The 22,920-nt window shown below is 45.4% G+C and overlaps 1 protein-coding gene across 4 annotated transcripts; it reads right to left on the bottom strand.

Annotated features, from left to right (window-relative positions):
- Positions 1 to 247: 247 nt before the first annotated feature.
- LOC120316432 (leucine-rich repeat and fibronectin type III domain-containing protein 1-like protein) lies at positions 248 to 21,016 on the bottom strand. Of its 4 annotated transcripts, none has more exons than XM_039362052.1 (4): positions 19,424 to 21,016; positions 8,994 to 9,161; positions 2,861 to 4,258; positions 248 to 926 (listed from the first exon to the last, which is right to left on the bottom strand). In XM_039362052.1, exons 3-4 carry the CDS (start codon positions 4,237 to 4,239, stop codon positions 425 to 427), a joined length of 1,881 nt encoding a protein of 626 aa, XP_039217986.1. In that variant the 5' UTR covers positions 4,240 to 4,258; positions 8,994 to 9,161; positions 19,424 to 21,016; the 3' UTR covers positions 248 to 424. The 4 variants fall into 4 exon arrangements, with proteins under 4 accessions (XP_039217986.1, XP_039217987.1, XP_039217988.1 ...); XM_039362053.1 differs by having other exon boundaries at positions 19,701 to 21,016; XM_039362054.1 differs by lacking the exon at positions 19,424 to 21,016 and adding an exon at positions 18,075 to 18,443.
- Between the last annotated feature and the right edge of the window lie 1,904 nt (positions 21,017 to 22,920).

Raw genomic sequence — 22,920 nt, 5'->3', positions numbered from 1 at the left:
ACTGAGGAATTTGTGTACCAATCTTCCCTAAACCTTTCTGTTCTTTGAACTCTGGCGGCAGTTCCACTGACATTTTTAGCACTGTTTGTTTAAATGCACTTCCTCCACAGTGTACTATTGTGAAATATGACTAGGGTGCTGAAGGGAAGTGTATCTGCTTAGTAGCACGTAACCTGCAGTATACGGAGCTTTTGTAAGTACCGATCCAGACTTGGTTGCAAATAAATAAGAATGACTAAAAACTTTCAAAATCACACATTTTATATTTAATATAGTGCAACAAAAATAGTTAGGAATGCAAGAACTTTTACAGATTAAAAAAATAGTGTTTAAAACCATCTGATCTTAAAAATAGACAGTGAAGCTTAAAATACAACTACATTAGTTATTTTTTAGTGCTTCTTGCCTGGGACCAGCATAACTATTAAGGAAAGACTTCATTTCTTAAAACAGACACTTCTGTAGAGACTGCTCGTTCATAGTCAAAGTCTAGTATAGTTTTGCCTCTGAATGGTGAGCTTGAACGTTCTTGCTGGATCCATTCAGCCAGTTTGGAACTGGAATGTACCAGAGAGTTACTTTGACCACCGTTGGTTTGAGAGCAAACATTATTCACTTCAGGATTTTTGGTTTTGTGATGGTTGATGTAAACTTTGTATTTCAGCAGAAGTATAAAGATAAAAACAAGGACAGACGCCACAATGATGCCTCCAATGATAATAATCATAGTTCCACCAAGAAACTGTGCATGGAGGGACTGACACTGCTGGTATGCCTCCTCCGTGGAGAACTGCACACACCCTACCACGAGGGTTGCTGTCAGAGAAGTGACACCATCATCATAAACAGCAAGGACACACAGGTCATAGTCCCGCCCAGCAACCAGGTCAGTCAGGAAGAAAGACTTGCTAGAAGCTGGGATCATCCTGCAAGAGAAGACAAACTCAGTCTATATAGCACGAGAAACACACAGTATCATCCCGCTCCACTTTCATGGTTTCCTGAAATGCTAAAAGGATGAATAGGGTAGCCGTTGGCTGTGTAGGCAGCGTAAGTGTCTGTTGGTGGCCATGAGGGTGTTAAAATGGCAAGGTGTGCATTATGATATCGTGATGCCTTCTGCCTTCTTCTCCTGGCATCACAGTATTGCGCACAAGTATATATGTTTTAACATTATAATGTACTCGCCCCTGTGGACGCCTCATGCCCGTGAGTCGAAGGGGCAGCCACCAGTTACTTGCCTGGTGAACACAGGGCAACAATGACACAAAATGATGCAAGCAGGCAAACTTCACAAAGGGAATAGAGCGATGTGACTGAGCATAGACGGGCTGCTCCTTTGGCTGGCCTCTGTTGACCAACCTTCTTGCAACCATGACACCAAAGCTGACTCTGCTTGAGAAGCTTCGGTTGCCATTTTGTTCACTTTGAACAGGAAACGGCTTTGATGGCAACAGGCATTTGCCAGCTTTGGAGATCCGCCTAAAACTTCAAAGGGATGACCTTTAGCCTCTTTGGTCCAAACGCAATTGAGTGCAGACAGCTGACATGAGAAGGGATCCACTACCACCGTTTTGGATTGTTATAGCATCTTTATTAAAAGGCCGAAGCTTTCGTGAGCTGTGTCTCTTCAGGTAAACTGCAGCTGATGAAGGCTTCTGCCTTTTGATAGCATTTCCTGGTTGGAAAAGGAGCTACTGGGTATAGGATATCATGGGGCTACGGAAGGAATTTCATAAGTTTGTATTATTGTTTCTTGGTTATTAACATGGTGAGATGGATGGTCATACAAGTGCAAATAAATGCATGCATGCATACATTATTTTAGATAGCCCAGTAACCAAAGGATTCTTAAAAATAGCATTAAGCCTATTTTTATGAGGTCTTCTATAACATCAACACACAAGACTGTGTTTTTTAACTTCTTCAAGCTGATGGTGCATTCGTATTCTTTCTTTGACAAAGCAACATTATAGTCTCTCTCTCTCTCTCTCTCTCTGTATATATACATACATACATACATACATACATACATACATACATACATATACACTCTTTCTGTATATATATATACACACACACATACATAAATATTTAAATTGCTGTTTTTCAATTATGTAAAGGCCTGACATATAGGTTTCTCTCTGACTAACCTAGACATGAAATTTATTCAAGGCCATATTTCACCTGCCATGGGGAGCAGAATTGGGACTGGCAAATTGAGGAAATTAACCCAGGGAGAGAGGGGAGGGAGGGAGGGAGGGAGGGAGGGAGGAAGGAAGGAAGGAAGGAAGGAAGGAAGGAAGGAAGGAAGGAAGGAAGGAAGGAAGGAAGGAAGGAAGGAAGGAGCTCTATCCCCAGCTACTGTTAGGCTTAGGCCCAGGAAGCAATTTCAGAGAACTAGGAGACGATGAGTTCTAGTCTTGCCTTAGGCATGTGGCCGGCTGGGTGATCATGGGTCAATCACTTTCTCTCAGCCCTAGTTAGAAGGCAAGATGAAACCCCTTCCAAGAATGTGGCCAAGAAAACGAAAGGGACTACTCCAGGCAATCACCAGGAATTGAGACACAAAAATGAAATTAAATTGACCAGCCTGTTTTTTAATGCAATACTCATGTATCCTGTATGGAGTTCTAGTTTAAAAGGAACGTGAGGAACTAAGAGCCCTGGCTTGGATTTTCCCTTTTGAGTGGGAGATGTTTCTCTTTTCATTCTGCCTCATGAGGATCTTCCTTTTACCTTCCCAACTCATTCCATGCGAAGGCGTCAAGCAAGCACTTTTACTCCTCTAATCACTGAGATTCCTATCACTGCACCATGCCAGAAATAAACTTGAAACAAACCTGGCAACAATGCGTACCTGTACACCAGGATGTCATCAGCAGAACTGTTGTACTGGATCTGGAACATTCTCATCCCAGGACTATGGTGCTGTGAAGGCCACTGGATGAGGGCAGAGGATGAGGTCAGCTCAGCAATGGCCACTTTCCTCTCTTGGCGAGATTTGGTTTCATTAGAGAAGCTGGATTTGGCCGAGATGAGGATATCCGATGGGCCCGTCTCAGCTTCTTTGCCAGAGTTTGTGCTGTTAGCGAGATGAGGATATGGGCTGACCAGAAGTTCAACTGGTGCAGTGGACTCCCCTGCAGCGTTGGATGCTATACAAGTATACATGCCATGCTCTTCCATGGAAGTCTCTAAAATGTCCAAAGTCCCATTCTCATAGGAAATTGTTCGAGAAGTGTTGGAGACCAATTTTCCTCCTGGTGAAATCCAGCGCACGTATGGTTCTGGATCACCTACTGCTCTACACTTCAAGGAAACGCTCTGTCCTTCCATGATCATTTGCTTTGCCGTTCTGCGAGTGATCATTGGTGGTTCGCAAACAAACTCCTCCTCCTTAATGGACCAGAAGTACTTGCCCATCAGCTCGGGTGGGGAGGCACAGGTTTCCAGGTCATCTTCCCTAGTCAGGCGTCGCAGCCACACTAGCTCACAATTGCAGTGTAGCGGGTTCCCTCCAAAGCTCAGGACCAAAGAGGACAGGGGGGTGCCCTTGGGCTTGGCGTAGACAGGGATGCGGGAGAAAAGAGGGTCTGGAGGGATCTTCCTGAGCTGGTTAGAAGTCATGTCCAGCCGAGCCAGTTTGTGGAGATCAGAGAAGATGCCTTCAGGAACAAAATCTATGAGGTTATGATCCAAACTAATAGTATTGGCATTTGAAAGCTTCCCAACAGTTTCCCAGGGGACATTAACAAGATTGTTATAGGATAGATCCAGATCCTCAATTATGTCAATAAAATCATCAAAAGATCCAGATGAAATATAATGTAACTGGTTGTTACTGAGAATTAAGTGGCGAAGGTTGATCAACCCTTTGAAGTGATCCTCATCAATATAGGTGAGTCGGTTACTATCCAGGTGTAATGCATGAAGGCCTTTAAGATCAAAAAATGCATAAGGCATAATATGACTGATTGTGTTTCGTGATAGCGTTAAATGGATCAGGTCTGTCATGTTTGCAAAATCCTTCCTTCGCAAACTCGTGATGAAATTATCCATCAGTCGGAGTTCTGCTGTCCGTCGGTCAATGGCAGGAGGGACAAAGAGCAGCCCGTTCTTTGTGCAGAGAATGGTGAAAGAGGGGGACACCGTCTGGCAGCTGCAGCGCATGGGACACATCAGGACCCTCATAGCCATGGTGCTCATAACCAGAAGGCAGAAAACCCACTTTTCCATGGTAAGAGATAGAGGGCACCTAAAAAAAAAGAAATAGAAAAATCCATGAAGATGAATTTGAACAAAACATGCTTTAGAAGTAAAAAAACATAACGGAAAGCAGCATTTGGCTGGGAGTCTACTTGGTTACTCCTACATCGGGCTAATTTTTCAGCTAATCTATCTGCTGTAGACATTAAAAAAAAGCCTGAGACTGAAAGATGACCATGGTTGGAGTCCAGACTTTCATTCTGTGCTGCTGGCCTCTTGAATTGCTTTTTACTTAAAACAGAGTTTATTTAAAAACAAAGATTTTTTAAAAGATATAAAAGGGTGGAGGTCATACAACTATAAATTGATAGGGAGAGGAAGGAACTTCGGAGGTCTTCAATCCCCTTCCCAGGGCAAGAATTCTCTCCAATAAATGGCTTCCTAACCCTTTTCTGAAAATCTCCTATGATGCAGATGATACAATTCCCAGAGACGAGGCTCTTCCTCGGCTCTCAGTCAGAAAATCCCTCCTTGTTTTGAATTTGGATCTCTCCCTTTCTGTAAAGCTTCCGCTTTGTGGCTCTCGTCCTCCCCTTGAGGACTGCAAAGCCTCTCTCTGCAGTACAGCACGGGGTCACTAAGGGTTGAGCACAATTTGATGGCATATTATTAATGATAATCAATATTTAAGTTACATTAAAGGATTAACCAGAATCTCAAATGCATTATAGTTTATCTAACCAGAATAGCTTCAGATAAGAGATCATAGAGGCTTCAGATTTCAATACTGCCTGTCTTATGCCACATCAATAATTAATGGCAGCATTGTTCTTGCAGTTTTATATATTCTAATGTGATGTCCTTGAGGCTGGATGCACTTAGAAAGATGCATTCAGGATAGATCGGATCAATGTGCTCCTGTGAGAATTACATTTCTTCCTTTCCAGCCGCATTAATCTTTTGAAACTATTCAGGGTGCTTATTGTAGTTCATTCCAGAAACTGTTACACTGACATTGCCCCTGCTGCCTTTAAAGACAATAAATACAGTAACTCTGTTTACTGCTTCAGCAAAAAGGCAAGAAATGTTAGATAAAACCATGAAAAATAACTTATGTATGTCAGTTGGAATTTTGCCTTGGTCTGCCACAAAATGTCAGGAATGTTCAGGGCACCCCAGGAGGTGGAACTCCTCGATCTGCCACGAGGTTCTTTTTTATACCTGGATCAACTATCCTGCTGCCTGATTTGATTTCTAAGGTGAGCCAAGGGCCAAGGTGGATTGCCACATCTGTCACACTACTTTCCTACCAATTAATTCCATGGCGTTTCCTTGGCGAACCTTTTAGAGACTTGAGTGCACAAAAACTGCCCCCCACCCCCATCCCCGCTCCACCCTGTCCACTGGGCCACCCACCACCTCCACAGCCCGCCACAGATCACCCAGGCAGCCCAGCAGCGCCATGGCAGCCATGCCCTTCGCCCGTGCCCTGCAGCAGCATCTGCGCGGAATGGGGCACAAAGGGTGGGGGTCTTGTCCCCACTGCCCAGCTACCATGTCTTTGGCTCCACTGCTTCATGTGGGCCTCGCCCAGGGGCAACTCTCCTCCGGGGGGGGGGCTGCTGGTGAGGAGGGGACCGTGGGAGAAGGCAGGGCTGGGGAGATGGTGCATGCACCCACAGAGAGGGCTCCGAGTGCCACCTTTGGCTCCTGTGCCATAGGTTTGTCACCACTGTTATAATAGGTCCAGCTTGCTTTGTTTGAGGAGATGGAGCTGGTATTTGACAGTGACAGGAATACGAAAGGTATCTCACTTTTCTATCCCTAAATGGAAACTCCAACCCAGCAACCGAGATAAAACCTCCTTTGGTTAGAGTGCTAATAGCAAACTGTAATATTTAACATTGTTTCCTAATGCTGATCTTAGCAGCAGCATGTGCTTCAAAACAAAGAAACAATGTCTATTTCTGAGGCAGCGTTTCTACAAAGCACTCCAGCCGCTACCAGAAAAGATTATTCCTTATAGGACGGGCAAGGCACCATGAGACCCGTTCAGCTTCTTCGGGCTGAAAATACTGGTGATTCCTGGTTCCTATTTACTTGGCTCGCTGTGGTGGCTTTTAGCTGCACTTTGTCCATTGCTGCAAACAGAAAAATATAAGTATGATACAAATAGAAGCCTTCCAGCTAGTAGTCTTCTCATTATTTTAAAGGGCCAAATTCTTTTCCTACCACAAACATCTTGCAATAGAACACAAAGTTGACAGCAACTATTTGCACATCTCTCACTTAATTTTTATCCTCTATTATTCCAGTGTTTCAAAACTGCTCTTCTGAAAAGTCCATAAATTAAATGCAGGGGGTGGGGAAAGATTCTGCTCACTCGACAATAACCCCGTCCGGGCTGGAGAGAAGCTACTCCAAGAAGCTCAAGGATAGGCTGCCTGATGAGATCAGACCAACCCCCCCCCACTCTCGCTCAGTGTCAGGAGAGGCTACTGAAGAGCAGCTACAAGACTCCTCTCTAACTTGCTTTACACTGTAGTCTCTGAAGAAACCCTCCCTAATCTCTCTCCACCTTACGGAGGGGGGGGGGCACTCATCTCCTGGTTCCATGACCAGTGAGTCTAGAAAAGCGACCTCTTTCACATGAACATAGTATATGGGGGTTTTTTTCGGCCTGTATGTATGACCAAAATATGGTCCTGAATACAGCACTTCTTCTTTTGGGAATGTCCTTGATTCTCTTCTCCATCACAAGAGCATTTTAGTTAAGGGGCAATAATGTTTCCACACAATCAAATTCCCCCCCCCAATCACTTGAACAATCACCGATCAATATGGCGCCTAACAGTTCATGAACAGCTGATCAACAGCCACCAATTGCTCCATTTGTTGCAGCCTCCACTGAGGTTACCATCGCTGATCAATGGTTTCTGTGGCCCCCAAAGATCTACAAAGCCACCCACAACCCACATCTTCGCTCACCAGAGAAACTAAATTTGTAAACCACCAAAATTCTAAGCTCCTCAAAAAACCTGAATGTTGCCTTGGTGCCATTACAAAAACCAAAACCCACCCTGGGTTACCTGGAACGACCCAGAGAAAGAAGGTAGGTAGGGCTTAGGTTTCCTTTCTTCAGGACCTGCCGCGTCACAGATGGAAAAGATATAACTGCCACAAAATAAAAATGCTAATTTAGAATCACCGAAGGGTCTCTAGGCCATGCATCCTGTACTTTGTTTTTTTGACTGACAAACATATTCCAGGACAGGCTCAGGTCTTCTTTCCATCCCATCCTCTTTACAGAGAGATGATTCAGCAGCCTACTTTTTTTCTGCAGTGGACCCATGCATTTCCTACAAGATAAGCTTGAGCAAAATATTTCCCCTCATAAACAAAATTCTTCTTCTATCCACTGGAATCCCTTAAGTCTGCTTCTAATTTCCTTGTCATTACAAAGGTTAATTTTGTAGGGAAAAATGAACTTGAAAGTCCTAGCTTTTAACAGCTGACTCAACTACTGAATGTTCCTTCCAAAACTGCAAAATCAGAATTTGTCCCATCTTTCTTGCAAACTTGCCTACAGCCCAAAAAAACCCACGAAACAATTAATTGCATAATTTTCAAGCCTGGCAGGCTTGTCGCCATGCAGGTATTACTCTAAGCACAGCTTTGGAACAGTTACAGTCTGTTAAAAGAACAGGGCTGCCCATTGAGGGATTCGGTATCCTTGCTTCTGCAATCAGAAAGGGTTGCAGAAGCAAGGATATGGTGCTGGACTATCTCCACAACCTGCTTTCCAGAGAAATAGCCATCTCAGCTTGCTGCAAGCAGATTGGCAAGGCCTGCTGCACTATCAAACTCTTCATAACATTCCTTTTTATGGACGATCTTTTTCCCAGAACAAAACACACCTTGGTGTGGGAATCTTAAGGCCATATTGACCTTTGGTTATCCAAATGGAAGCCCAAGCACTTCCTAAAGAAACCATTCCCTTTATAATCAGCAGGAACACATCAGAAACAAATCCACCATATCACAAAAGTTCTTTGGTGTCTCCTTTGAGAGGGACTTAAAAGGTTCCATTTACAGTGCAATGGCACCAGAGTGAGGAGAGGGCGCACCTCCAGATCTCCAGAGAAAGGCTGTTCCCAAGAGAAAGGCCATGGTGGAGAAACATCATCTCTAACTTGCCCACTCTGGATTCTCACTCGCAGCCTTCCTTCTCAAGACATGTGGACCATACAGGGAGATTCCAGTCTGTCTTAATCCCACTACAGGGTGTTAGTCCGGCTCCATTTGAGATGCTGGGTCAAGTTCTGTAGACCTCAGTTCAAAAAAAGGCATTGGTAACATTGAGCGAGTCCAGAGACGGGCAACAAAATGGTGCAAAGTTTGAGGGACAAAACCTATCAGGAGAGATTGAAGGAACTGAATATGCACAGCCTGGAGGACAGAAGGGAATGGGGGTACATGATTGAAACCTTTGAATATATTAAGGGTGCCAATAAGATTCTAGAAGACAGTGTTTTCAATATTAAAATATTGACATTTTATTGAAATACTACAATATTTCAGTTTTCTATGCTTCCAGGTTCTCTTTCCTCATTCTAGAAATAGGGATGTTTTGTCTTCTACTACTAAGCTTCTCTGAACAATGAAGAGACATCAGTTCCAGATTCTGAAGGGACAGAGAGCAACAGAGCAACCTTTTGACCAGGCAGAAAAAGTACAGACAGAGGGGAGGAAAGAGGCAAGATAAGGAGAGATTCTGCTCTTACTTTTAAAGTATTCCTTAAGTTCACTGCTAAATGAGCTCCAGCCATGCATCTACTTCCTTCAGAAGCTCCTTCCTGTTGGATGAACTTGATGTGATAAGTCTTCTACACAAACTTGCATTTTCTCTGCTAACCCAGCAGTTCTAGTGGTCTTGGAGGAAGTCATTCTCCCTGCAATTACAGAGACCATTTTTTGTACTGGAATTCTACTATAGCAGAAACTTTGGCAGGTGATGGAACAGATTGCAATAAAATGGCTATGTATGGACACGTGTATATAATAAAAGGGGCTGTGTATTAATACAAGCATGTATTTCTGTTTATATGGCTGCCCATCTCAGCAAGGTAAATCTGAGCAGCAAACACAATTAAAAATATCAGCATATTAAGAAAAATATAGAAATGTAAAAACCACATAAATATATTTTAATATCTTTAGTTCTGGAGAGGGTAGCACTGCCCTTGCCAGACCCAGTACATAACTCCCAACTACTGCTGAAAGAGCAGGTGGCAGTCGTGGCTAGGAGAGCCTTTGTGCAACTTCAGGTTGTGCACCAGTTGTGCCCTTTTCTGGATTGAGAATCCCTGCGCTCAGTCACTCAGGCCCTAGTTATCTCTCACTTGGACTACTGCAATGTGCTCTACATGGGGTTACCCTTGAAGAGTATTTGGAAGCTACAAGTGGCTCTGAATGCAGCTGCATGGACAGTTCTTACACTGGTTACCCATTTGCTTCCAGGTCCAATTCAAGGTGTTGCTTATCACCTTTAAAGCCCTTTACGGCAGGGGTCCAAGTTACCTGAGGAGGATCCTGAGGATCCTTCTCACTCCAATGCGATTGGCTCACCACCGACGCCAGCAGAAGGGGCATGCTGCAGACCCCACTGATCAAGGAATTTGGGCTGGTGGTGTCCAGCAGATGAGCCTTTTCTGCTGCAGCACTCATCCTGAGGAACCCCACAGCCCTCGGGGTGAGCTCTGTCCCCATCCTTGTGGCCTTCTGTCTTAAAACCTGGCTCAGCCAGTTGGCCTGGAGCCTGGATGGGGCCTTGTCACCTTGTGGTTACTGGATTAACTAGAAGATTCCCCCCTCTGCTCTATTATTTCCCCACCCCATCTCTGCTATTTCAGCTATTTCTTGTTAATTTTATTGTATTTATTGTCCCACTGAATTGTTTTAATTTTTATACTATAGTCTTATTACATTATAAGCCACCCAGAGTTGTGTGACAGTGAGAATAAATGTAATAAATAAACAAATAAACAAGCAGGAAGGCAAATTAAAATGAAAGCAAGAAAAAATTCCATCTGTAATAAACTAATACTTCACTGGCTCAACTAATGGATGAGCAAAGGCCCAGGGTGAGTTTGTCCTTTTCAAAGCTAGAAGGTAATAATCTCCTCAGCACTTTGTAACAGAAGCAGCTGCCATTCCAATGGAAAAAAGACACCTGTGTGTGACATCACAGCAGACACCCATGTGCCCATGTGCCCCCTGATGCCCAATGCAAACAAATCAACTACACTGTGGCATCCTGAACTCCATTTTTGCACTCCACCCTCTGCAGTTGTTGGTGAGAGGATTCCTCACTGCAGACCTCATTGCTCCAGCTGCAAAGCCACACATTATGCCAACCGTCTGGAATCCAGCTTAATGCCCTGACCCTGCACTGGTTTTCAAGGTGCTTCATCAGAAGTTAAGTAGAAATACAGAGCATAACTAGAAACATCCAACTACTGTGGCAGTTACAACTATGAGTGGCACAATTCCATTCCCCACTTAACTTCCGTCAAGAGCACGTACAACATGACCAGATCAGGGCCTCATCCAGTACAGAATCCTGCCTCTGCAGCAACCAACCAGGTGCTTCTTTGGGGAAGCATTCGAGCAGGAGACTGGGGCTCTCTCGGCTTCCCCAGCAGCGGTTCTCTCTGCAAGGCTGCCCCTGTGACCAGAGGCCATTGCCTACTTGGCGCCTGGTGCTTTCACTCCTTTTCTAAAGCCAAGTCCTTGGCCATGCCTAACCTTCCATCCTCTGTCATCTGTTTCAAGTCTCCTGCTGGAGAACAATTTATCTTGAACAGTAAAGGGATGCATTGCTGAAGGCTTTTGAGCATCTAGAGGCCAGGATGGCGCTTTCCCCATTTCTAGCACTGAGAACCAAAAGCATGAACTACCATCTGCTGAAGGAGAGAAAGCTTCCACCTACCAGAAACAAACCCATTTAATAATGGTGAAACAAGAGGATCCATTTAGGTGGCTGACTTTGCTAGTTCTATGCTCAGTGCTCTTCAGGGTGTACCAACACTTATATGCAAAATAGGCCATTTCTTTCATCAAATAAACAGAATGTGTTTCAGAAAGAGAAGAATCACAAATATGAGACACTGATAATTCACACTTTACCCCTTCATTTAATAAAGAAAGATACAGAATTTGTACCTGCTCCTATTTCACATCCAGTGTATTTTCTTCCCACACGTCCCTATGCAACAAAGTTTTACGGCAGCTTTCTTTTGCTCAAATTCTATCATTGATGGTTGGAGTCGTTTCAAATCGCTGGTCTTTTTCAATAAGTTGATGGCAAATTCCACCTTTTTCAGACAGTTTTCCCAAGCAGGAAAGGTGAAAGTGCCCAATAAGCTCCAATCTGGACTCTATATTTGAAACTCAGGAGCTGGCTTCTTATGGAATATGGAAGAAAGATCAGGTGGGACACCAAAGAAGCATCCCCCAATTCATCTTATAAGTGCTGCATGCCACTTGTTCCCTTATACCAGCTCGACTGCCATATAATTTGTACCCTTTAAGTTTTTAGCTAAAAATTATTCAAAAGAGAGTTTGCAAATTAAAAGCAATTCTGCTATAGCCATTGTCATTTTAGTGGGATAATGCAAAATTGAAGGAATAGGGTTGCCTTCTAAAATGTAATCTTTACTTATTTTAACTCTTACATTTCATCCAACATTTCAAAGTGTCTTGCACCTCTTGAGTGCAAAGCTTCCTCCCCCAAAACATCTGGCTCTAGTGCAGAAAAAAATCTGCAACTCCCTGTTTTGCCCAGCCATGAGGCTGACAAGCCAGCCAACCCCATCTCTACAAACAGCTCTTGCTGGGCCTGGGGATGAAACCAACATTTCATCAGAATCAGAATAGATCTGGAAGGGACCTTGGAGGTCTTCTAGTGCAACCCCCTGCTCAAGAAGACTCTATGCCATTTCAGATAAGTGGCTGTCCAATCTCTTCTTAAAAACCTCCAGTGATGCAGCACCCACAACCTCTGGAGGCAAGACATTCCACTGATCAATCGGAAATTTCTCCTTAGTTCTAGTTTGGTTCTCTCCTTGATTAGTTTCCATCCATTGCTTTTTGTCCTGAACTCTGGTGCTTTGACCCTTTCCTCTTTGTGGCAGCCCCTCAAATATTGGAACACTATCATGTCCACCCTTGTCCTTCTTTTCTCTAGACTAGCCAAATCCAAATCCTGCAACCATTCTTTATATCTTTTAGTCTCCAGACTTTTAATCATCTTAGTTGCTCTTCTTTGCACTTTTTCCAAAGCCTCAACATCTTTTTTGTAATGTGGTGACCAAAACTGGATGCAGTATTCCATGTGTGCCCTTACTAGGGCTTTATAAAGCCATACTAATACTTTACGTGATTTTGATTCTATGCCTCCATTTATACCACCAAGGATTTTTTGGCTGCTGCTGCACACTGCTGGCTCATGTTTAAGTTATCATCCACAAAGACTCCTAGATCCTTCTCACAGTTACTGCTTTTGAGCCAGATTTCACCTAATGATTACTTGTACCTTTGGTTTTCCCTGCCTAAGTCTAAAACCTTGTTTTTCTCCACACTACATTTCATGTTGTTGGATAGGGCCCATTGTTCAAATCTGTCAAGATCATTTTGGATCCTGAGCTTGTCTTCTGGAGTGTTGGCTATTCCTGCCAGCTTAGTGTCATTTGCAAATTTTATGAGTTCCCCTTCTCTTCCCTCATCTAAGTCATTAATGAAGATATTGAAGAGTACTGGGCCTAAGACGGAGCCTTGTGGCATCCCACTGCTTACTTCCCTCCATTTAAATGTAGTACCATTGAGGACGATTCATTGAGCACATTTTGTCAGCCAGTTACAAATCCATCTGGTGGTGACTAAATTAAAAGACCAGTGAAATGCTGGTGGTTTACTTTGTCAAAGAATGAAAAAAGATTGGTTTGGCATGATCTATTTTTAACAAACCCATGCTGGCTTTTAATTATAACTTTATTTGTCTAGATATTTGGAGATCTGTTTTTTATTATCATTTCCAGTATTTTTCCAGGTACTGATGTTAGGCTAATTGGTCTGTAGTTTCCTGAGTCTGCTTTTTTTCCCTTTTTGTAGATGGGAATCACACCATCTCTTTTCCAATCCTCAGGTAATTCCCTGGTGTTCCAGGATTTTTGAAATATATGATAAAATGGTTCTAAGATGATATCTGCCAGCTCCTTCAGAATTCTGGGATGTAAACCATCAGATCCCGGTAATTTATATTTGTCAAGATCGGATAGGTGTTCTCTATCCAATTTTCTTGCTTATTTAATTTTTATTTTTAGTCTGTCTTTTACAGTTAGATTTTTGGTAGGTTGGGCTATACTTTCTTTTTGCATGAAGACTGATGCAAAGAATGAGTTAAGCAGCTCCGCTTTCTCTCTACTGCCTATTACTTCCTTGCCATCTTCTCTCTTAAGTAGACCTACTGTTGTCAACGCCGCTAACATTGGATGTTCTTGCTTTGACAACAGAGTTAAATGATGCTGGGAGGGGGGATGTGGATGAGAGTCCAGTTAGTCATAACATCAATAACTCAGCAGTGGGAATCAAGGTTATTGTGTCCAGAGCTGATAAAGGTTTGGTGGGCTGGAGAGCTGAGGAGAAAGCCTGTGCTTCAAGCTAATTGGGGAATGTGATTTATGACAGTTAATTGGAGAAGGGAATTGTGCTTTGCTAGTTTGTGCCCAGGGGAGGGGAATTGGCTTTAACTATGTAGTGCCAATACTTCTTTTCTCGAATAAAAGATTCGTTAAGGTAAACAATGCCTCAAAGTTCTTTTAAAGAGTTTCATCTGTCAGAACCATGACACTGTTTCCTTGACTTTTTTCTTGTTATTTATATGTTGAAAGAAACTTTTTAAAATTATCTTTGATTTTTGTTGCAAGTCTTTGTTCATTCTGAGCCTTAGCTTTCCTGACTTCATCTTTGCAAAAGAATAACAAAAAACCTACACCAACAACAGAATGTACAATATAGCTATTAATTTTTATTTTATTTTCAGAAAATGTACAAAAGTTAAGAATAGTTAAATGGTACAGTGACTACTTTTTCTACTTATTGCTATGAATCAGTTTGGAAAAAGTTCACATAAAATCACTAGATAAGGTTGATCGTTAGCAGCTCTCAATTATCCCAAAGGTGCTTTATCAAAAGGCACCTTTGGAGTAATTGTTTCTTGAAGACATTTCACTTCTCATCCAAGAAGCTTCTTCAGTTCTGATTGAATGGAGGGGGAGGAAGGATTTATATTCCTTGCAGTCATCTGGCTGTTAGCACTCTCTCTGAGAGTCATTGAGGCCACTTGGGGGTTCATCTGGATCACCTGAATAGTGCAAATGGGTGGAACCTTCTTGGAACTGCTGAAAGAACTGTGTTGTAAACAAGAGATGGGGGGCCTCATTCCCGTCCCCTTCTGTTGAGGGAGATCTGTTCAATTTGAACATAGATGGCCTCTTTGACCCCTCTTTCAAACCAGCAGTCCTCCCTATCCAGAATGTAGACTTTGCTGTCTTCAAAAGAGTGGTATTTGTCTTTCAAATGCAGATGGACTGCTGAATCTTGGGTTTGTTCTCCTATGTTGTACCATGCATTTATGAAGTGGTTGTTTTGTTTCTCCAATGTACAGATCTGCACATGTCTCACTACCTTCTACTGCATATATTACATTGCTCAGTTTATGTCTGGATGTTTTATCCTTGGAATGGACAAGCTTCTGCCTGATCTATATGGGGGAAGGGTTCTGTAATCAACTCTGTAACATCAGCTCTTTAGTTCACATGGGAAGATGTCAAGGAAAATAGTCTGGCTTTCTTGGACTGAGCAGTACACATTAAGGAAAACAGAAGCCTTAACCCTGAAGTTTACAGAAAACCCACACACAGAAATCAGTGTTTACATTTTGATTCTCATCACCCATTGGAACACAAAATGGGAGTGATCAGAACCTTACACCACTGGGCTGAAGGTTTGCCTACTAGTAAAGAGGGAAAAGCAGAAGAATTAAAACACATCAAGGAAGCTCTCAGAACTTGTGACTATCCCAACTGGGCCTTCAAATCCAAAAAAGGACCCAGCAAGAGCTCCTCCATAACAAACAAAGAAGAGAATAACAAACGTGCTTTTTCGAGAGGCAACTGGACTTTCTTGTTTTTCTTTGAAGACATTTCTCTTCTCATCCAAGAAGCTTCTTCAGCTCTGATTGGATGGTGGGGAGTGGAAGGATTTATATTCCTTACAGACAGCTAGTCATTTGCATTCTTTTAGTTGTCATTCCATACATTGCAGGAATATCTGAAAACCTCAGGAAGATTTTCAACCAACACAATATACATACACACTTTAAACTCCAAAATATACTAAGGCAGAAACTTGCCCACCCCAAGGACAAAACACCAGACATAAAATGAGCAATGTGATATATGCAATACAAGGGAGTGAGACATTTCCAGATGCATTTGGAAAAACAAAACAATGGTGAAAAAAGTTAGGTTCTACATTTAGGCAAGAACAGAGCAGCAAAGGTTGATGCCCAAGGTAAAGCAGCCTGACCATTACACCTTCCCATCCCACTCCCTGCCCCAATGGAAATGGCTCTCAGTGAGCCAAGAAAGGCTGAAAATAGTTTTTCCTGCACAACTGCCAAGTAAATACAAACTTTTAACAAGGCCCTCAAAAGCAGCCTCCTAACCCCTCCCGGAAAGCAGGCTGGACCTGATGGGAAGCCTTGTACTTTGAAGATTGACGGACTTCCAAAAAATAACCAGAGGGTGATCCTCAGGCATGGTAACTATGAGAAGTATTCAGAAGAGAGAAACCACCTACTGTTACAGCTCATCCTTGACTTACAACCATTCATTTATTGATTGCTCAAATTTACAGTGGCACTGAACAAAATTACTTATGACCAGTTCTCACTCATCACTGCAGCATCCTCACAGTCACATTATCAAATTTTGGGAATTTGGCAACTGACAAGTATTTACAAAGGTTGCCACATCCTGTATTTAAAGCCCAGATTGTTCTAAGTAGGAAAACCTCAACATTCAGGGGTGGGGGTGGGGGTCAAGCTCCTTTCACTGAGTGTGTCAGGTACCCATCTATTGGAGATGCTTCATTTTTGATGGGCAAAATAACTTCTTCCTGCTCTATGATTCTGTGGCTGCATCTGCAATAGAGAGAGAGAAGCCGCAGGACTTTCCTGCACTCTCCAGAAGCAATGGCTAGAAATGGGGGGCTTCGAAGTCAGTTGAAATTTGAACAGCTGCTACCAGTAGTATTTCCATTTCAACTGACCAGGGAACCCTGCGGAGCAAGAGTTAGTCTATTTGAGAAACTAAAAAAAGACCCAAAGCCTTGCCTTGGCCCTTGACAGGTAGCAAATCTCTCTCACATTGATGATGTTACCTAATTGGGTAATGAAATGTTTGGAAGCAAACAGCCAAGCTCAAAGAGCATCAAGGTCTCCACACTTAGTAGAGGAAACCTTGGTTTTAGTTAGAATTGATGCACTTATCCTGCAGTTTAGAACAATAAAATTGGACACAATTTGCAGCTAAACTATAGCTCTTAATTCAGGAGATTCATACAGCTCCGCACTAATGACACTCAGAAAATCATTAAAAAGGTGGTTGTTCTTCCAGGTCTTGGCACAGGTTGTGATTGTGAAGACCTTATATGTTTGGCTTATTTGTTTTTTGTTTTTTTTTAATTGGTCTTACAGTCACCTTTTAGGCAACTTACCATTCTCTTAGGCATCTCTTAATGTATCTGCAGCTGCTAAGTGGTACAGAGGATGCCAAAAGGGGTTTATTTCCATGCTGATCCAATGCAAATGGATAAATGCAGGACATAAATAAATAAACAAAGACCAGTTTTCAGCACAAACACCCAAGGCATCGGCACTAAAGAGAGGCCCTGAAGGAAGAAGGCACTCCTTGTGAAAATGATGCCTATACCTTTTTAAACAGAGGTCTCCCTCTCTCTCTCTCTCTCTCTCTCCCCCCCTTTCCCACATGCATATCTATGTCCTTTTTACACAGGATCAAGAGTTGAAATAAAGGAAAGAGATCTCCACTTTAGGTTTCATTCCAGAGATCCTGAACAGAAACTTGGCAGAATTCAAAATTTTGACAGCCACTTTGCGCATAGAAAACAAAGAAAGCTGGGCAACCAGATGGCCCAGTGGGACTCCACACACATGAACACCCAGACTTCCTGAGCATGAGGCCCTGACCGATTGCCTCTGCACAATGGTGCTCCAGTGAGCCAACAGCCAACAACTCCACAGAATCCGAGGCCCACCTGCTGCAGGAAAGAGATGATGGGCCCACAGGTCTTGCTATCCCACAGGAGCGTCACAGAAGTCACAGACCCACCCCATCCCTTTGGGCCGCCATCAGCAGCAGCAGCAGCAGCAGCAGCAGCAAAGCAATGAGATGGAGCCAAAGGCCCTTCAAAATGCCCAGGCATGTAGAGCAAGGTGAGCTATACTATGGGATCCAGCAGGGAAAAAACTCTCCAAAGAGGCTCCCCTCTAGCAGAAGCCTCGGAAACAGGCTGGGTGGCCTCTTCGTTAAGCCACGCCCACCTTTACATTTCAAGGCACCCATTTTTTCTTTCGGAGGAGTTGCTGTGGCTGTTGTACTCTTGATTTATGCAATTATTGACGTTTTTCCATGCAAATAATGTATTTGATTAAAACATTAAACAATTCTAAAACATTTTTTTTTAAAAAACCCACAACATTCTATTCGTGTTTCACATACAAAACATAAAAAGCGTTAATCGCACGTGGGTCTGCCGGCCATCCTCCGGCAGCGTCCTTTCCCACAGGATCAGGCCCCACCCCGCCAGCTGAGCAGAGAGCGGAGACACCGGCTGAGAAGCCGCAGGTCGCAGCACTCCAGACAGGCACAGGGCCGGTCCTCACGTGCACACCGGTCCAGGAACGAGCCGGCCGCAAGCGTCACTCGAGGGTCCCTACTATTTCAGCTGGGGAACAAGGGGAGGCCTGGCAGGGACGAGTTCTGCCGCTGAAAGACTGGTTCAGGACCCTCCTCTAGCCGGCCAGCTGTGGCAAAGGAAAGAGCAGCCGCATCGCCTTGCACCGGCGCGCTCGGTAGCCGCACCGCCCGGGAGGGGCAAGAGAGGACGGATCCTTCCCTCCCTTGATGACAGCGGGGAAAGTCCATCGAGAACCACCGCAGCAGCTTTCACAGTCTAACCACCGGGATGAAGGAGGGGCCATCCTTTGATAAGCGACCCCCCCCCCGCACACTAGCAAACGAGCCCGGCGATCTGGATATGGTTGCCCAGCGGAGGAGGGGTCCCCCAGATATACACCGGCGCGTTCCCACCGCGCTGCCAAGGGGGCTGGGCCGAAGACAGCAAATAAACCTTCTTCGCCTGAACGTGGCACCCAGAGCGGCGCGGCTCCCGGCTACAAAGGCTGCCCTGCGGAGAGGCCCCCGGGCCGCCGCCCCAAGACCTGCAGAAAGCGGAGAGGGCGGCGGCCTCTGCAGCTGAAGGCCAAGAGAAAGCGCAGCAAGTGCCAGTGGCGAGGGCGCCCCAGCGGGCTGGAGACCAGACGCGTCCGATACCGGCCGGCTTCTCCTGGCGGCGAAGCCCGAACCCGGCGTCTTCTGCCTGGCGACGGGCGCTGCGCTGCCCCGTTCGTCGTGAGATCCCCTCGTTGTCCGGTTCGGTTCGAGGCTGCCTTGGCGCCACAGGGGAAGCAGGTGCTCGCCACTCCCCACTAGGGGTTCCCCGCCGCCAGGCGGGCACTTCGGAGCAGCCGCCCAGAACGGCCAGTAGGGGCCACGCGTGAGCTGCCGACAAGGGCGCATCCACCTCGGAAGAGGCCTGGCACGAGTGGAAACAGGCCGGTTCCGCCAGCAGCAAGAGCGCGCCCCGCGCACACACCCGCGCGCACACACCCCAAGCTTCGAAGCGCCTCCTCCTCCCGCTGCCCCGCTTCACAACAACGGGGCCCGATGGAATGGAACCGCGGCCGCACCGGTAAACACCAAACACGGTTACGGCTCACGCAGAAGCCGCGCTGCGGCTTCCACGCAGGGAGGAGCTCAAACTACGCCCTACTCGCCTCCCTTCTCACCTTGAGGCCTGCCATCGGTTGGGAAGGGGCTCGACCTGCCTGCCGCCGGCCCCTTGCCAGCGACAATCGTCCTCACCCCCGCCCCGGAGAGTGAGCAAGACCAGGTCGCTCGCCTACGTCGAGCTCCGGCGCGCCGGCCGGGAAGCCCTCCGCTCTTGGCGGCTCCTCCGTCTCCTCCGCGAAGGCTGATCTGCGACCGGGATGACAGGCGGTGTCTGCGCAATTCTGGGCGAAGGCGGATTGCCGCCGCGACGCCCCTCTGGCCGCGCGCTTTTACCTGGCCCGACGGCCACCGTTCGCGGCCGCGCCTCCCCTGCGCGCCCGGGTTGGTAGGCGAGGCTGGCCATGCGCTCGCCCGGAGAGGCTCCTCCTGCCGGCTCGTCACACGCGCGGCATCGTCAGCCGGCGCTACGCACTCTCTCGCGGCTCCTTTCCTCCTGACGCTCCCGCGCGGTCTCCGCAACCGAGCACGCCCGCTCGGCTGCTGAGTGGGGCAGCTGCAGCTAATGAGTTGCCGGCTCTGAACGAAGTCGCTGCTGCCGGTGTCAGAAGATGTGGGACGGTGGGGGTCGGATACACCCCTGCCCCTCTTTCTCGGGAGGGGGCCAGCAAGCAAACCAACCGACGGCTATGTTGAAGCTCACAGGATTTCTGGCAATTCTGCGCTTGGTGCACCTGCGTTTTCCTGCTGGCCCCAGCCATCTCCCATGCCCAGAAAGTGTTCCATTGCTCCTGGTTCCAGGCTGAGGATTCCTCAAACCCGGGGCAGACTGAGTCTAAAAACTACTGCAGGAAAGGGCAGGCCTCTGCTTGGCAGGAATGCCGCTTGCCTTGACCCTTGGTCTCCTTTCCTGAGCCCATGGACAAGAGGAAAGGGTTGTCTTCATTTCAATGGAGAGAAAAAAACAGGCATGCTGAGTAAATTGCATGGAGTTCTGCCAGCCTCGTTTGATGTGCGTATGAGAAATACTCTTCCTGGTTGGCCCTTAGCCAAGAAGCCATTATTGTAATATGGCAGTCGGTCAATGGTGGTGGTGTGTGGAGCAGATCTTGGGACTTGCAATTAACCACAACGGTGGTTAAATTCTTACCTGTCAAAATGTTGGACAGAGACCCAGCCAGAGATGGGCTCCGGGCTGTTGCTATCTGAGTGTCTTGGTCTGGAGCTGCTTAGCAACAGCAGGGAAAGCCTCAGAGCACAGATCGCCCAGACATCCAAGCACAGGCAAGCAGTTGGTGGGCAGCTCAGTGCCTTTTCTCTGGGTTGCCGATTTCCTGTGTGACTTGCTCATAAAGACTTGGCAGCCCCTGAAACAAAGCTGTGTTGGCAACTAGACATTCTGTGGCTTGGGAAGCCAAATGCAGGAGGACCTTACAGAGTTCCTAGCAGCTGAATGAATGTCCTTTACAGACCTGGTGCTGCAATGGTTAGAATGCAATACTGCAGGCTACTTCTGCTGACTGCCGGCTGCCAGCAGTATGGCAGTTCAATTCTCATCGGCTTCAGGCTCAATGGTACTACCTCCACATGGAGAGAAGCAGTGGGGTACCGCAAGGCTCCGTCTTAGGCCCAGTACACTTCAATATCTTCATTAATGACTTAGATGAGGGAATAGAAGGGAAATTCATTAAATTTGCAGATGACACTAAACTGGCAGGAATAGCCAACATCTCAGAAAACAAGCTCAGGATCCAAAAAGATCTTGACAAACTTGAACAATGGGCCCTAACCAGAAAAATGAGTTTTAATGTAGAGAAAAGCAAAGTTTTACATTTAGGCAGGAAAAATCAAATATAAAAGTACAGATTAGGTGAGACCTGGCTCAGAAACAATAACTGAGAGGGATCTAGTGGACGATCATTTGACTATGAGCCAACAGTGTGCAGCAGCAGCCAAAAAAGCTAATACAATCCTGGGTCGTATAAACAGAGGCATAGAATCAAGATCACGTGAAGTATTAGTACCGCTTTATAAAACCCTAGTAAGGGCACATCTGGAATACTGCAGCCAATTTTGGTCACCATACTACAAAATGTTGAGACCTAGGAAAAAGTTCAGAGAAGAGCAACTAAGATGATCCAAGGCCTGGAAACTAAAACATATGAAGAACGGCTACAGGACTTGGGTTTGGTTAGTCTAAAGAAGAAATAAGACTGACATGATAACAGTATCTGAGGGGCTGCCACAAAGAAGAGGGAGTCAAATTATTCTCCAAAGCACCAGAGCACAGGACAAAAAACAATGGTTGGAAACTGATCAAAGAGAGAAGCAACCTGGAATTAAGGAGAAATTTCCTAACAGTGAGGACAATTAATCAGTGGAAAAGCTTGCCTTCAGAAATCGTGGGCACTCCATCACTGGAGGTTTTTAAGAAGAGACTGGATATTCACTTGTCTGAGATGGTATAGGTTCTTCTGTTTGAGCGGGGGGCTGGACTAGAAGAGCTCCAAGGTCCCTTCCAGATTCTATTCTACTCTATTCTACTCTACTCTACTCTGGTTGACTCTGCCTTCCATCTCACCGAGGTTGGTAAAACAAGGACCCAGATTATTGGGGCCATAAAGCCCTTAGAGAGAGCTGTAAAGCATTGTGAAGCAGTATATACGTCTAAGTGCTACATTGCTATTGCTATTTACCACCCTCTTGCCATGCAGCTTTCTTTTGCCCTTTCCCATAGCAAGTGGCTCCAAGCAGGCCTAAATTCTCCCTTCCCCTACAGAATCCTGGCTGGGAACCTGTTTCTGAGCAAAGGCAGGGCTTAAAATGTGTGCAGGCCATTTCACCTGTAAAACATCCCAAAGCAGAGACAAATAATTGATTACATTAAAGCAAATGCAGTAAGACGTACGATAAGCAATAGTCCTGATCTCCAGGAGCCAAGAGATGGGCAAGGGTTGGAGATTAGAATTTCCCATTCACATCCTAGTTTGCAGATCACAATATAATTCTGGACCTGCCAACCTTCATAAACTTGATTTCAAAATCTAATAGTAGGAAAGACGGGGAAATCAAAAATAAAAATAGATAATTCATTCTGTTGGTTTGAGTTGCTTGGGCAAATCCTCTCCAAAATGGATTGCAAACTAGCAACTCTTCTGAGATGTTTAAATATGCATTTGGACCACATGGCAAAAGAAATTAGATAGGATCAGGAAGTCAAGCCACTCTTGTACTGTCACTATTTCTATCCCATGAATGGAGATGCCCCAGTGGCCACCAGATGGGGCTCCTGTGAGCCGGCTGGAATGGGCTTATGTCCCCAGTCCTGCATCCAAATACTCCTGATGGAACTGGGGCATCCCCAATCCTCCCACTCCAGGACCAGCCCTCTCCACCATGAGGAGTGAAGCCTGGGCATTGCTTGGAAGCATGAGGTACCTATGCTCTGAGGAATGGGAGAAGGGCTCTTAGGATAAAGATTATCCCTCCGTCCTTTCCTAGGTTCTTAAATGCTTTTCCCAGCAATCAATTCCCAAAAGCATACAAAGTATTTTGT

The sequence above is a fragment of the Crotalus tigris genome, unplaced genomic scaffold (genome assembly GCF_016545835.1).
Source record: "Crotalus tigris isolate CLP2741 ecotype Arizona unplaced genomic scaffold, ASM1654583v1 scf7180000019364.2947544272:3078424, whole genome shotgun sequence".
NCBI classification, from domain to species: Eukaryota; Metazoa; Chordata; class Lepidosauria; order Squamata; family Viperidae; genus Crotalus; species Crotalus tigris.
The sequence above is the reverse complement of the archived record's forward strand: the minus strand, read 5'-3'. Positions and strand labels throughout refer to the sequence as shown.